This window comes from Nannobrachium achirus (genome assembly GCF_963921795.1).
Source record: "Nannobrachium achirus genome assembly, chromosome: 10".
NCBI classification, from domain to species: domain Eukaryota; kingdom Metazoa; phylum Chordata; class Actinopteri; order Myctophiformes; family Myctophidae; genus Nannobrachium; species Nannobrachium achirus.
In genome coordinates this window covers 34,216,401-34,229,328 of record NC_137819.1, presented here as the reverse complement: position 1 = coordinate 34,229,328, position 12,928 = coordinate 34,216,401, and the positions used below count along the sequence as shown (strand labels likewise).

Genomic DNA, 12,928 nt, shown 5'->3' with positions numbered 1-12,928 from the left:
TAAAGGTAGCAGCTCTGTTTCATACTGTATGTGTGCAGTAGGTCTAGATGTCAATCCATGGTTTTTAGTCCTTAGGGTGGTTGTGTTTCAGTCTCTAGCCTTCTTTTGTCGCAACACTTCACAAATCTTGCTGCTGTGGTCGCACATTGTTGTACTTCCCCCAGACAATGAAGTGTAGTTTAGTGTTTAAATGGTTAATTTCAAGTATACAGTACATTGTGATAGAGAATGTGTTGCTGGGTTTGTATAATTCTCATTGCTTATCAGGAGGGCCGCATATCTCACAATACAGCTTTTATTGAGCCGTGACTTCATGGCCAATGCAATCCATGAATTTAAAACTTGTATTTTTCTCTTTTATAATAGGCCATAACAGAGTCCAAACCATTTGGCATGGAAGGGCACACATTGAAACATAACGTGGGTGGGTGGTGGTTGACTGTGTGGCAGAAAATACAGCTGGACATCGATTATTTACACTAGTAGCAAGTCGGTGTTGAATTATAATGACAGTGCAGAGCTTTGCATTCAAATTAGACAGAACACAATAGTTACCCACTCTCTAGATTCACATGGACGTATTTGGCCTCAGGGCCCTGCTGTACGCCAGACATCCTCAGTCTGCAGTGGTTTACTCTGCCTTCACTTAGAGCACAGGTCCCTTGTGTTTACCAAGTTAGGACTTCTTGACATGCAGGGGTCAAGGGCAGAATGTAACGTGGGTGGTGGACTGTGGACTGGGAAATGTAGCACACGTTTCTTTGTCTTACATCACCATTGTGGTATTTGTTGATATAGGTTGTGATAGACCAGTGGTTCACAGCCTTTTCTGAATATAGCTAGGAGGGCCCACTTGAAAATCTTGAAAATGTCCGTCAGCCGAACTGTCGGATAGGTGGGCCACGTGCATTTTCAGAGCATATTTATTTGAACGATCAATCAATAGATTGTGTTCTGGCTTTGATTGGATTAATGTAACATAGTACAGTGGTTCTCAAAGTGGATTCCAGGGACTTTCCTTTATGGGGGTCTAAATTGACCTATACAAGTCTATAATTAGGGGTGGCATAGCAGAATGGTTAGGGAGCCCGCCTAGGGAACCAGAGCCCCTGGTTGACCCAGGTTCAATTCCAGGCCAGGATATATGTTGATGTGTGTCCCTGAACCAATTGGACCCGTATGGGTCCATTTGGTTCCATTTGTATGCTGTCACTCTGTCAGAGGGGGAGACCTTGACATTTGAAAGTGAGAGCAATAGAGACAATAGAGAGCCTCCTGACAAGCAGCTTCACATCCTGGTACAGCCGGACAGAGACTTCAACCGCAAGGCGCTGAGGAGGGTCCTTTGCACTGCCGAAACCATCACTGGTGTGAGCTGCCCAGCATGGAGGACCTCTGCACCCAGCTCTGCCTCTGAGAATTACTGAAGACCCCACCCACCCCCACAAAATACTTTTCCCCCTCTAAAGTCCAAAAGGGTGAAGAGATACGAGATCCTCTCGGGAGCGTGATATTTCGACATAACATTTGTTCGATGTTCCATTTGTTCGACGCGGGTGAATGTTAAAGGAGCTATAGTCAACTTTTTCTTGAAAAACGGATGCTAAAATAAAAATAATGTTTCGAAAATATTTTATAAAAAAATAAGCTTCATATATGTGTTTCTATTCAAAAATGACCACAAAAAGCGTAAAATAATGATAAAATAATCAATTTGGCCATTGCCAGGCCAACACTTCGTTTACATTCTAGTCTATAGACTAGGATGTAAACAAAGTGTCGGCCCTACAATGAAAAAGTTGACTATAGCTCCTTTAACCTGGTGAAATGCTAACCTGCCGACGCTGATGCTGGTGAATGCTAACCTGGTGAATGTTAACCACTATGCCTAAAGCTAACCAAACCATAGCCCTAACCTCAGTAAAACTATGCCTAAACCTAACCTGGCAATAGGCCTGGGGCGGTATCGACATTTTGTTACCGCGATTACCGTCTTCCCATTTACCGCCGGTACTGCGGTAATTACCGCACCCCCGTATCTATTAATTAAGGTTCGGCGATAAGCCAAAATATTGCAATCATCCTCCCAAAAGTCGCCTCTCCACAGCTGACTGTGGAGCAGACTGCCCGAGTTATTCTCCGTACAGCACAGCGGGTATGGCTTTGAAAGGAGCAGATCTACAAGCTCACAACACATCGCATCCGCGACGCGTTCTGAGCTTTTAGATCTGCACTGTCGGGTTACCATAGTAACGTAGGCTAGCTACTTAGCTTTTCAGACACAAACAGCTGTGTGAACAAACCAGAAGAGGACGGGTAGTCAGATCGTGTACAGTGATTCTGTAAACTCACGTCACGTCTCAACTCTCAAATCGCAGTGATTGAGTGCTGCTATATACAGGTTTTAGTTACAAGACTTGACAGAAAAGGTTATAAAATCTCTGACGCGCCGACAGACGGGGCACAACGTGCGACGCGGTGGAAAAAGTAAAATAGTTTCATTTTCGGTTTTAGTCCACGCGGCCCGCGCTCCGCCAGTAATCCGTATGAATAAAAAAAGATATGCCACAACACAAGGTATGTATTAACATCCTTGTGTCGTGTGGATTACAGAGAAAGTTTACGCTGCTCTGTACTCCTCTACGCAGGCTGCCCTGTGTAGGTCTGACTGTCTGTGTCTCTGAGAGTGAGAGTGACGTATGTGGCTTCCAAACTGTGGTACACGGCCCAGAGCAGAGCGGCATGGAGCGCATGCGGTCCTCGCTTCTCCCCTGTTTTAAAACTCGCTGGTTTTCCAATAAAAAATAGCCTTTTTTTGTCTTTTTTTACCGCGGTAAGCACACTGACACCGCGGTAGACCTCGGTTTACCGCGGTACGGCGGTACGGCGGTTACCGTGTCCAACCCTACCTGGCAATAACTTTTTCTACTTGTTTCATTGACTGACATTCTTTCCCTGTGTTTGTTGTTTATTGAGTGCTTTTAGGTAGTTTTTATGATGTTTTTATGATGATGTTTTTATTGTATTGGAGCTCCTGAGCATAGGTTTTTCACCCTAAACAGTGCATCCAAGTGACAATAAAGTGAATCTGAATCTACTGTACTTTTAAGTTCCTATTTATCTGTATCAGAAATGAGAACTCATTTTTCAAAAACATATGACATAGGCTAATAGTTTTTCAATTATTTGGTGGCCCATTTTAAATGACCTCACGGCCCACCAGCAGGCCCCGGCCCAGATGTTGAAGTATAATGGCAACGTACGTCATCATTTAATAATGAATTATTATCGCGTGACTCCCTGAAATAGGTGAAACAAGACGGGCGAGCCTGGCATCCCCGTGACTCTGTTTACCAGCCGAGTGTGTCCTGATGTGTCACCGCGTTGGATGCCAGGGCTGAGTGTCACCGTCAGCCACCCAGACGTGTCGCTGTGGCTAAGAATAGTGTTGATGTGGACAGGAGTCAGACACGTGACAACGGGGACAAACCGGTCCGGTCGCGTGCCGCGTTCTCACTCGGAGATGTCGACTACTAGAATTCTGAACATTTTCTTGTCTGAGAATTCATCTGTTGACACCTTTTGTTGTCTCTACCCGACGTTTTTCATCACCTGTCGCTGTTTTTAGTACTGTGGGTCTTGGCTTTGACATTGTTGTGTCATTGAATGTTTTTCAAACTTTTGCAGAGGTTTGCCCGCTGTTATAGTTCTTTTTTCTTTTAACATCTGTATCGCATTCGTCTTGAGGTTTCTCTGTAGGTCCATTCTTAACATTTGCAAAAAAAGGACATTTCTTGGGACAATTTGTACAAACAGCACCACACAATGGAGTACTTGCAAAAGTCCATAACTCAAACGCTTTAATTTGTTAATAAGCTTATCCTCGGAATGACATGTCATTGTTTACAAACACGACAGACTAAATGCTTAGCCATGTTGTCAATATAACTGTGAGCATAAGTATTTCCTGATGTTAACTATATGATAAGGCTTTATGACAATGAATGAAGGCAAGGCTGCGCTTTCTTCTTTATGGCTTACAGTATATCAATGTCATCAGTAAAAGGTTCCACAATACTGTGTGGGGAGATTGGACCGGATTCATATTTTATTTTTTATTGTTTCTACAGTTATTTTGTAGACAGTCACAGACCATGAAAATACAAGACTGTTATACAGCACTGTATACAGTAGAAGCACATAGGGAAACATGATAAGGTCTAATAAATGGCAATCTGTAGCTATCTATAGCAAGTTACTATGCATAGTTTGTAATATAACCTCAGTCTTGCAGACGTATGCGGTTGGGACGGCCCTGCAAGTACAGCTCCATACTGGACATAGTCTGGAGGGATGGTGGTTCTGAGATTAAATAATATATTCAAGCATTGGCCTTCTGGCAGCATGCACAAGAGAACCGGCTGGCTGATCAACGAAGTAGCCTGCGAGATTAACCGCAGAGAATAATTTGTACCTTTGCTGTCTGAGAATTCATTTGTCGTGCGTTTGTTCCATTGTCTCTACCTGATGTTTTTCATCACCTGTCGCTGTTTTTAGCCCTGCTGGTCTGGCTTTGACATCATTGTGGTGTGTTATGTCACGCCGCACAGATACAAAATTAGAAACATTCTGCAGGGAACACCCCTGAGGCGGAACTGTACATGCAGTGCTGTAGGGGAATGACAGTGCAGTTCCACACCTCCTGACCGTCCTGTCTGTTAGGCCTGTGGTTCTCAACCTGTGGGTTGGGACCCCCAGGGGGGTCCCCAAATTATTTTGGGGGGTCCCCAGATGATTAACTTAATGTGCAACATTGTTTTCTCACTCAACAGTGAACAAACCAACATAGAGTTGTGTATAGAGGGTATCTGCACATTTAAGGATTTTTCTTTTTTTTTTAAGATTTATTTTGGGGCTTTTATGCCTTTATTGATAGGACAGTAGACTGACAGGAAATGGGGGGAGAGATGGGGAGTGACATGCGGCAAAGATCGTCCGGATTGGGAATCGAACGGGCGACGCCCCCAGGCATCCATGCCTATGTGGCAATGCCTAAGTAGTATGCGCATGGACCAGTAGGCCAGCGGGCGCCCCACATGTATACCTCTAAAATGACAAATTAATCATTGGCCAAATTGTCAAATATTAGAGGCAGAAATTGTGAGAAATTGCTCACAACGCCTCGCCTCGCTACTATTTTCACAATAGAAAATGTCATACAAAATGTAATGCCTCAACTCTTAGTGCTCGTCAGGGTAGAGGGTCCCCAGTTAAAATATGATTATTCTGCGGGTCGCGGCCTGAAAAGATTGAGAACCACTGTGTTAGGCCACTGATTCTCTTCCACATCACAACGGATATCTTCCCTTCATTAAGACAAGTAAAGATTCAGCTCAGGGCAATTTGTCAATTCAGGAATCTGAAAAGTCTAACAGAAATATATAGAAAATAATATGCTTGACAACTGGTTCAGTCATTTTTGCATGCAATGATTTATGCAATGTATGAACGCTTAAGACAGACAGAATTGTACATACTCATTTGCATGAATGTGTCAAAAGCATTTGTAATTTGATCCAAAGAATGAGAAATTGCTTTTATGATGTGCCTAAATTACTCGTTGATGTGGAGGGTGAACAAGTAGTTCATCATTTCAGATTTTGATCTGATTTTCCAAAGCAACAAAAAGAAGCCCCAATTAAGTTGTCTCTTCATCATATCTTGGCTTCATGATTGAAGTTTTTATGTTAAACCGATGAAATCCCTACATGAGCATGTGGCATCTTCCACCGAGATCTGCCTAGTCAATTTCATGGAAAAGCTGGTTTCCTGAATATCCTTGCAGGTAGTATCCCAGCAACTAGGATGCAGCACTAGGGATGTAACGATATTAGATTTTAATAGCGATTCGATACATATCACGATACATGATTGACGGTACGATACATGGATGATATTGGTTCATTCATGGCGATACGATATGATTTGATTCAATGATTTAAAATCTACATAGTAACTATTTAGCAAAGAAATTAAATCTGTGTGAAAGGTGTGGATAGTGCAGGTTTTTAAGGGAAACATGTATTATTATATAAATAAGTAAACTCAGTGCAGTGAACTCACCTGCACCTTGACATGAACCCAGAGAGTGCACACAGTTATTGATAGACCAGTGTAGCTATATGGAAAGGAAAAGTAATTAAACCCCTCCTTTTAATTTTTCTTCTTAAAAATGCTAAATACGATATTTCGATACAGTTACTATATTGTTACACCCCTATGCAGCACTGCTCAGCTTAACCACTTGAACCCCAGCGTCCCTTTATTCTGGGCAGAACGTTCTGCAAAAAATAACCAAATCACATTTTCAGTGTGTGACACCGGTGCAAGTATAATTAATTCCGGCTTTTGTGCCTTGTAGCTGTTATTTAGCAATTTTGAGTCAAACACCCTTTTCTTGCAATCCACACAATCTTGCTCACCCCTGAGCTTTAAAATCCCCCTTTAAGGTTTGTCTCTTTCATCGACCTCCATCTGCTCATGGCCAAACTGTTCTGAACAGGTGAAATCAATGAGGGCTTACAGCTTTCCCCTGGATACACTAAAGTTGTTCTTTTCATGGAAGGACCCAAGTGTTTTTAGTACACACTGCATATCGTCGTTGTCGGGTGGAAACCTTGTATGCCCGAAACCGTTCGTTTTGTGTTTATCATTTAAAAAAACTATTTAAAATAGTGAAAATAGCCGATCTACAAGCACACAATGCCTCGCGGTGCAAGGCGTTGTGTGCTTGTAGATCTGCTATTTTCACTAGTCTTGTGCGACAGTCTTGTATGGTGAAGCAGGGCTTTACTTTCCAAAAAAAAGCACACATTTGAAACTTGGAGATACGAGGTTTCTGCCCGACAGTGATGATATCTAATGTTTTATGCACAAGCTGTGCTGCGCAAGCCAGCGTCTTTCCAAAAACATGGTGGATCTGCAATCAGCACCGTGCAGCACGACTCAGCTTGCTGTAGTTTAATCCGTTTAGGCCTAGAACTATTGAATGCTTTAACTATTGAAAAATAGCAGATATACAAGCTTGTAGATCTGCTATTTTTGAAAAATCATGAAAATGTGTGCAAATCTTTGAATATCTCATTTTTAAAGTGAACATTTGTAAATCAAATATTTGCTTCTGGGGGGTCCCTGATACAAAATATTTTGAGACGGGTCGGCAGGCCAAATGCATATAATTCTAGGGGTCCTTGACATGAAAGAGTTTGAGAACCACTGATGTAGAAACGTGTGTGTTTTTAAAAAAAAACGTAGAAGGATTTAGAAGACACTTTTAGAATCGGGTCAAAATTCAATTCTTTTTAGAATCTTTCAAAAATAGCAGATCTACAAGTTCGCAGCGCGGCACTCGGTCTAAATAGCTTAAGTGCGAAACAGCCATTATGATATGACAGGAAGCGTCGCATGGACCCATAATGACGCGTGAGCACAATCCACATCAGAGACATTTTACTGAATATTACAAAACGCGCTCTCCCCGGGTCTTTCCTCCCTCTCTTCTCCCCTCCGGCTAATGTTCCATTGTGTCTAATCAATGGTGAAGCCGTAGTAATTTGGTTTGATTGAAGCCCCCTTTAGGATAAAAACAGAATCATTAGAGTGTGAAAAGGGGGGCACGGGAAAAAACGGAACAGACCGCCGTCGCAACAAAGTGCCTTTAATTCTGCATCCTGTGGGGCTAACGTCCACATGAAGTAGTTATGATGGTAATTGGTGGCTTGTTGATAATTGCATCATGGCTTTTTTCTCAGCGTGTAAAAGCGTCATTTGCATGCATCATACATCGCCTTCAGATTGGTGAATTAATAATGAAATCCAATGGTTCCTTTCTCTGTCTCTCACGCACACACACACACCTACGCATTCAAACGAACTCTGTCACCTTTTCGTTCTTCATTTTCTCTTCCCTTCCTCTCATTTCCAGTGTTGTAAAGTAACTAAGTACAGGTACTTAAGTACAATTTTGAGGTATTTGTACTTTACTTGAGTGTTTCCAATTTCCAATACTTTTACTTCTACTCCACTACATGTCAGAGACAAATATCGTACTTTTCCACTACTACAAGCTCGCTTGTAGATCTGCTATTTTCAAAAGATTATACATTTGAAAACTTGGAAATGGGACTGTGAATTAATACTATACTTTTACTTTTGGTACTTTAAGTACATTTTACTGTGAATTCATTCTATACTTTTACTTTTGGTACTTTAAGTACACTTTGAAGCCAAAACTTAAGTACTTCTCTCTCTCTCTCTCTCTCTCTCTCTCTCTCTCACTCTCTCACTCTCTGCAGACGAATTTAACCCCGAAGTTCCCAAGCTGGAGAAGAGTGTCAGTGGCAGCAGCCCGTCGCGCGACCGCCTTCTCCTCACCTTGGCCATGCTGCTCATGTCGGCTCTGGTGTTGTCCTAGCGACAGTCGCTTCCCGCACAGCTGGACCACCTCCGTCCAAAGGGCTTCACATCCAACGACCGTGAGTCTTCGACCTAGAAATGAGCGGGAACAAAGGAAACTACCCATCAGAAACACAAACTGAAACCCTAGCATACAAAAAAAAAAAAAAAAAACACACACACACACACACACACACACACACACACAAACACACACACGCGCGCACACACACACACACACACACACACATTCATGCAAAAACTGGACACACTTTACCTGGAAAAAAGGAGGGGCCTTTCAGCAAACACACTTACACTGACATTTATGGACACTTCCCAATGAATGCCGCCAGCTTTTCATGTAGGTTTAATTCGCTGCGACATGAAGAGCCCCAACCACCGTTCAGAAAATACATCACACACACACACACACACACACACACACACACACACACACACACACACACACACCATACAGCGCTGCTGTCGCCCCTGGCAGCTGAGAGTGGAGACTGTCACGCGCCCTGACAGCCCAAGCGGATTTATATAGTGATGGATGTTGGTCACACAGCCTCACAGGTGCATGGATGTCACTCTCTCCGGAGGAACGCGCCATGCATTGTCTTTAAATGGAGAGCCCCCCCCCCCCCAAAAAGAAAGCTGTAGTAGCCGCAAGCTTTTTGAGGAGACACAGCGGTCACAGCTGGATTTTACCTTTCTTCTTCGCCGTAGAGAAACCCGGTGGATCGTAGGCCTTTAACCCACAGACACTCTACGACAGACTAGTGGATTAAACTTTCACTTTGATCGGACGCAGTGAAGAGCGAGCGGGACTGTGACACTGAAACTGTACTCTGCAGCACGGGTTCCTTGTTTTTTGGGCCATTATATTAAGTGGTCCTCGACACAAAGTGAGGCCATTGTACCCATTGATGACGAATGTTTTCACTCACAGCGTGAAGGAACTGATGATCGAGCCACACCGAGGTGTCTCTTGGTGGAAACTAAAGGGAAACTTTTGCGCAGACTTCCTCCACAGGCCTTTTTAAGAATCCCATTTCCTCTAGACATCTAAAAGCACCCCTTGGCTTTGTGATAACTAGTACACACACAACGCCGGTGTTTCTTAGAGGAATAGCGAGTGGCCCCTCTCTCTCGCCACCATTTCTGAGTCTTTTATTTCCTTGCCTTCAGTCTGGCCAACAGCCCTAGAAGAAAAATACATAAGCCAGGACTGGCAATTTGAAGGCACTTAGACGCGCGGGAGATGTGTGTTCCGCGCTGACACGCCCACCCCCCGAGCACTTAGACGCTCCTGGGTGTCGAGCCTTTATTTCCTCTGAGCAGTAATCAGCAGAATGGTTTCTGAATACCATTAATTCCAAGAACCTGCAGTTCTTTCCAATCCACGACAGCCCACTATACACACCCCCCCCCCACACACACACACACAGGGGCGTCACAAGGGGTAGGAAAGTGGGAATGAGTTACTGGGGCCCAAGGTGGAGGGGCCCTAATAACTTTATCTATTGAAAAATAGCAGATATACAAGCTCACAGCGCGGCACCGAGTGCCGCGCTGCGAGCTTGTAGATCTGCTATTTTTTAAAAGTTGTGAAAATGTGTGAAAATCTTTGAATATATGTGTTTTTTAAGCGAACATTTCTAACTCAAATTCTGCTTCTGGGGGGGTCCCTGGAACTAAATATTTTGAGATCAGGGTCCGTGGCCAAATACATATCCTCTTGGGGGTCCTTGACATAGGTTTCTTGCACACATTTTCACGATTTTTCCAGTTAACATTCATGGGGGGCACGCAGTGAATCCTTGTACCCAGGGCCCAGAATTTGGTGTGACGCCCCTGCACACACACACACACATACACTCACACACGCATACACCCACCCACCCACCCACACACACATACAGATACGCACTTCACAAGTCGCCAGCCAATCAGCGATGATGGCTATTCAGTCTCAGTCACCATGGAAACGACCCCATACAGTCGCCAGACAAGAGCGGCAGGTGCCTGAGGAGACTTTGTGCTTTGAGTCACAAAGTAGCGCTGCCACCATTTTGTTTAAAAAAACAGGAAAAAAAAAAGAAAAAGAGAGAGAGAGAGGAAAAAAAAGGTGTGAATGTGCAAATAAACAGCAGAGGTCCACGTTTTTATACCGCATAACAACACAGGACAATGTAGGATCGCACCGACGAGACGGGGCGATGCTCTGCGTTTTGACGTTTTAGTTACTTAACACATGTATTTTTATGTTCCCGTCGGATTATGTTTCCTTTCTTTGTACGTGCCTAATTTATTTGTCTGCATTTGTAGGATTTTTCTCTCATTAAGCTACTGTGCCAAATGTACTTTTATTTTGTATTTATTTATTAATTTTTCTACGGTGGAAGTTATACTAAAGCTAATTTGCTTTCTTTGCAAAACAAGGTGGATGGTCAGATGTAATTCAGTCACGACGTAACTGAAGGATATTGGTTCTGACTGGTGAGTAAGGATATACAGTCAGTAACGCTCTGCTCTCATGTAACAGATACTGCTTAACCAGATTACGTTGCTGAGACGCATTTCACGAACCAATAATGACAGCACAGAGGAAATCAGAGAGGAAGCCAAATTGGAAGGAACGGACGGCATTCCTCGTGTGCTGCACTTGCAATATTCATGGCAAGAAACATGCAGACTGCATTGTAATGTATATTTATAAAACACGGCAGTGATGGTATGTGTGTGTGTGTGTGTGTGTGCGTGCGTGTGCGTGCGTGCGTGTGCGTGCGTGCGTGCGAGAGAGAATGAGGACAAACATATGTGTGCACATTTTGCGTGCGTATGTAGAATGTGTTCGTCCGCGCTTTTCAAAGTATGTGGCATTTAGAAATTTCGTACCCGTTAAGGAGTCGTTTGTAGGATCTGAATATGCAAGTGTGTATGAGAGAATGTGCTCTCCTGTAATGTTAGTTTACGTTAGGGGTCTGGGAAAGGGGGGGCAAAAAGCATTTAAGCCTAGTTTGTACTTTGTTCGCAGGACCACGTCGCTGAAAGGAAACAACAGATTTTCGACTGAAAGTCAGTTCAAAATCTGTTATTTCCGTCGATCAGCTTGGTCAGGTGACGAGTTATGAATTAGCCCTGACACATGTTGAAGACAACCACGACAAAATGGGTTTTACCTTTGACAAGAATGAATAAAAAAAAACAGCTGTAAATTGATCCAAGAATGATTAAAACGATAATTAAAATCTTTTAGCAAATGTATTTTTTTGTGCCTTTATTGATAATCCTACTGTGTTTTGACTGTATGAGTTGTTGTTTTTTCTCCACTACTTGAGAGACAGTGACACCTTGTAACAAAGTTGAGTTGTGCCTTTTAAAAAAAAGCTCTGTTGTGTGATTCCCGACTCCTGCTGATCATCAAAGGAAGTTATGATCACAAGCTGTTGTTTTAACACAAAGCAGCTCTCGCCCTCCACGCGACCCCCCCCCCCCCATCCATCTATTGTTTATCAGAAAACTTCACAAGCATCCAACAGACGAGACAACAAAATGCCAGACAAATTTGTTAGTCGCTAGCAGCAGGAGGTTTTATTTGTGATATCATGTCATGATGTGAACAGGTACAGTGCGTACCTGGCAATTAATGTGGTTATTTTTTTCCTCATAGAGCAAGGGTCTTCAACAGGGGGTCCGGGACCCCTATGAGGTCCTCAGAGTTACTACAGAGAGTCCTCCAAATCTTTGTGTGATAGAAACTTTTTTTTACCTTTTTTATATTAACCACTTTAACCCTAGCGTCCATATTCTGAGAACTTTTGCCGAAAATAGCAGATCTACAAGCTCACAACGCCTCGTGCATAAATTGACATGAATACAAAATACACTGACAATTGTGCTGTCACACAATGAAACTATATGGAATCTAAGGAAAAAGCTGTGGGGGTCCCTGCTTCATCTCTCTCTCAACTAAGGGGTCCTTGGCCTGAAAACGTTGAAGACCCCTGTCATAGAGAAAACGTTACATTGTAATGCCCATTCTTAGAGGTCATTTTATGCTAGAATATCCACCATAATGGGAAGCATATGGGAGTGTGTGTGTGTGTGTGTGTGTGTGTGTGTGTGTGTGTGTGTGTGTGTGTGTGTGTGTGTGTGTGTGTGGACCAGGGATGTATACTTGGGGGCCCCCTCCTTTTTTCCTCTACAACAATTACAACTTTTTGATGAAAATAGGTGATCTACAAGCGCACAGCGCTGTGACACATTGTTGGCTTGTATGTGGTGTTTTCGCTGAATGTTCTATGATGACAGGCATGGCCAGAATATGAACGCTAGCGGGCCCTATTTCGATTGTCTCAAGTACCAGGTGACTTAACTTAAGACCTGGAGGCGTGGCAAATGCTGTTTGGCCACTCAAAACCATAGACATAGAAAGGTAGACGCCTCCTTCGGCTAGGGGGCGTAT

The 12,928-nt window shown here is 43.3% G+C and overlaps 1 protein-coding gene across 1 annotated transcript in view; it reads left to right on the top strand.

Moving 5' to 3' along the window:
• The window catches only part of efna3a (ephrin-A3a), a gene marked incomplete at both ends in the record, with an annotated part of 140,092 nt that extends 131,619 nt beyond the window's left edge, over positions 1-8,473 (top strand). Inside the window, one exon of the mRNA XM_080735975.1 lies at positions 8,355-8,473. Within this exon, the coding sequence (XP_080592101.1) occupies positions 8,355-8,473 (119 nt within the window). The remainder of the gene's footprint in view (positions 1-8,354) is intronic.
• Between the last annotated feature and the right edge of the window lie 4,455 nt (positions 8,474-12,928).